At 50.1% G+C, this 3518-nt stretch overlaps 1 protein-coding gene across 1 annotated transcript; it reads right to left on the minus strand.

Annotated features, from left to right (window-relative positions):
• Positions 1 to 476: 476 nt before the first annotated feature.
• On the minus strand, positions 477 to 2692 carry LOC101769398 (transcription factor NIGT1). The gene is made up of 5 exons (XM_004954811.3): positions 2287 to 2692; positions 1869 to 2167; positions 1444 to 1777; positions 1259 to 1335; positions 477 to 1084 (listed from the first exon to the last, which is right to left on the minus strand). Exons 1-5 carry the CDS (start codon positions 2690 to 2692, stop codon positions 728 to 730), a joined length of 1473 nt encoding a protein of 490 aa, XP_004954868.3. The 3' UTR covers positions 477 to 727.
• Between the last annotated feature and the right edge of the window lie 826 nt (positions 2693 to 3518).

Here is a 3518-nt window from a genome sequence, read left to right on the forward strand (position 1 = left end):
ACAATCCTCCCTACCTACAAATCTACTAATTAGGTAACCTTTGGTGGGCCGCCGGCTACTAAATCCGACAGGTAGCAATGACATCTACTTGGACGGGGTAAGAACAAGATAGGCTGGAAGTTGAAGATAATCATTGTACCATCCTATCAAGATCAGACGCATGAAAAGAAAAATAACTTCCTTTTCAGGCAATGGAGTTGTAGAACCTCCTAAGTTTTGACAAAGAAAACTGAAACCTCGTTTAACAATTGTTTTAAATATCTGACTAGTTGGCAATATTTTTCTTTCCGTAGCATTGTTTCAATTGGTATTTGATCTAATGTTATTAAATGTGGCGTTGAATTGCTACAGACGTTATTCAAGTGAAAATAACGGCAGCAATAGCCAAAAAAAATGATAACAAACGTTAATATACTCATCACACATAGATGATTTCATCCCTAACCAATTTCACTCCGGTGAATTCACACAGCTGATTCAAACAATGTACTGTATTTCAGATCGTGCAATGCACCAAAAGAAGTTAAATAGAAACAGTGAATTTACTCTAAAAACAGAAAGGAGGCATGGAAATCGCGGTAGGATACCCTCGTTCTCTCAACAAAATGGATTGCGATTCAAGCAGCAGTAAGCTAGAACCATAAAAGCACACTCAGATTTACGTATCTCTCTGTAGTCTGTACCGTTGTATCTACAAAAAAAATTACAAGCAAAGGTGGCGAGCCGTTTAGGCAGAGGTGGTATGCGACGACGATGACACGGCCGGTGAGTCCGAGCTAGCGTCACCGCTACGCCGGCCACCCGAGCACCTGCTCGATTGCCTCTGGCCCTGCCGCGTTCCAGATGGCAACGTCGCCACCGGTGCATAGACCGTGTTGGCGGTTCCTGACGCGTCGCCGGCTAGCTGCACCTGTGACTGTGCCGCTGCTGCAGCAGATGCTGCAGCGGCGGCGGTAGCGTACTCTGCCGGCGGCACCCAGATGCCTCCCACCACGACAAACTGTGGCGCGGGCTGCGCTGCGCTGGTGCTAGTGCTCTGGACCACCGTCGTCGAGTTCGGCCGCCTCGTGTGCAGACGATACTTCTGAACCATCAAACATTTCAAAAATGAAAGGCATATAAGTACTAACGGTCTAACAGACGCCACTATATGATGTTAACGTAAACAGGGCATAATTAGCATCGCCAAATGTAAACAAAAGACGCTAGCGTTAATAAGGGGGTATAATTCATACTAGTAGTATAAGATAAGACTGACCTGCAAATGGCTCTTGACCTCGTCGTTGGTGAGACCGTCGACCTTCATGAGCTCCCGGATCTGCGTCGGCGTCGCCACTGCTTGCGCGTACATTAAAATGGAATGAGATTAGTTTGTACACATTTTGAACTGTTGGTGAGCTGGTAAGATAATGCAATTTAATCGGTACTGTCGGGCACACCAACCGTGGGATCCGCCGAGCTGCTGAAGCGCCTGCAGGAACCGGCGGTGGAGCTCCGGCGCCCAGCACCGACGCGGCTTCCGGTTGGGCGCCTGCGACTGACCCTCTTTATCCTTGCTATATTTCCCCATGTCTTTGGCGTCTTTGTTCATCTCTTTGTCGCTGTGCTTCTCCGACGTATCAGTGGCCACTTTATCGCAGCTGTCCCCGACAACCGCCGAACTCGCCGCGGCCGTGGTCGGCGAGGCCGGCATCTCGGCGCGCTTCTCCTTCACGAATGGCTGAAACGCGTCTCCGGCCTTCCTGGTGTTCAGAGCCACCGGCTTGCACAGCAGCTCCTGGTGGATTGAGATGGATGATGATTACTTCCAAGTTCCAAGTACCACACGAAAGATGAACCAAACAACACGAATTGTCCGTACTGTATACCTTGCGCGGGGATGATGGCTGCTGCTGGGGTTCCTGGCTCCAGAGCTGCACAGACTGGAGCCAGTCAGGCATCGCCTTGTTGGCCTCCGTCGGTGGCGACTGCCTGCCATGTGTCTCAGCCGCCTTCTCTTTCTTCCCGACATCGTTGGTCGCGGCAGCGTCGTCGGCGCTCTCGTGCTCATCGGAGGACAACGAGAGGCTGGGCTTGAGCGGCATGAACTCCTCAAGCACAGGGCCGTGGTCACTGACCGTCCCCTCGCTGCCGACACCGTGCATCTGGCTCTTCATCCCCTCAATAGCTGCACATACAAATGGACGACACAGTTGAGTGCTGAGACTAACCAACCGCATGGAATGGAAGGACGAGGAGCTGAGCCGTGAGACAGGGAGCCCACACATGATGTGAGAGCGTACGTACTCTGCGTGACGAGCTGGAGGCAGAGGGGTAGCTCCCGCTTGAAGACCTGGATTTTTCGTCGCTCCTCCTCGAGCGCGAGCAGGTACTCGCTGCAGCGGCGGCGGTGGGCGTATTGTGGTGACGGTAGCGGTGGGTCCATCTCGATCTCCTGCGCCGCGCTGGTGATACAGCGAGGCTCGATCGACCACCTATTGCTTCTGCTCGCCGTGGGAGAGAGGAGGAGAAGACGAGAGGGAAATGAAGGGCGGAATCGGGGTCGGGGCGTCGCGTACCACGAAGACAGACGGGAAGGGAGTGAGGGCCTGACGGGTGGGTGGATAGATAGGGACGGACGGAAGCAAGGGAGCAGAGGAGGGCGTGAATATTCGGTGGGGATTCCAGTTCCGCAATGCGGGTGGGGTTGCATGGAGAAGTTAAGAACGGGTTAACGATGCAACGGGATAACACCAACGAGGATGCCATTGGCAGTTTGGCATGGATAGATAGTCAATTCCCAAAGCATGGGAAAAAGCTCCACGAGTACGCACCAGGAGTACACACCACGAGATGAATGATTAGCTCATGTTCCCTCCATCTTAAATTACTATTTATTTTGATTTTTCTAGGTACATTATATGCAGCTAGATATATATAATACATACCAAAAAGTTATGTATATAGAAAAACCAAAACGAATAGTAATTTGGAACGGATAAATTACTGCATAACACCTACAACGGGGTAACTCTAACAGTCTGTAACCATGTTGACGCTGCTACTGGAGGAGCTTTCTTCCCACTCACTATCGTCCGAACAATAGATCTAATCGCGAAGATAGCCTCCAACCAATGATGGGGTGAAGAAGTATCGGTGTAAGATGACCTCGAGCGAACCGAAGGGTAAAGAGGCAGACCCCCGGTTCAATTCCATTTTGCTCTGTGATTAACCTACTCCTTCATTTTTCTACACGGTCCAAAATACAAATAAGTAAAGTAATGAATAGGAAATGAAAGCATTAAGTGGCTTGCACTAACTTCGGACCAGCCGTCCCGTCAATTATAGTCATCCAAACTTGAACCTAAGAGAGGCTTGAGGGCCGGCTTTTGGACCATCGCAAACGGGCCTCTTTTTATAGAGAGGTGAATTGCCTTAAAGTACAATTAAGCTTTTCTATTACACAACAATTAGATTATAAGAATATTCTAGGGTACAACAGGAATTCCAGCTTCATGGTACGGAGACCCTGTGCCAGC

This window comes from Setaria italica, chromosome I, assembly GCF_000263155.2.
Source record: "Setaria italica strain Yugu1 chromosome I, Setaria_italica_v2.0, whole genome shotgun sequence".
NCBI lineage: Eukaryota > Viridiplantae > Streptophyta > Magnoliopsida > Poales > Poaceae > Setaria > Setaria italica.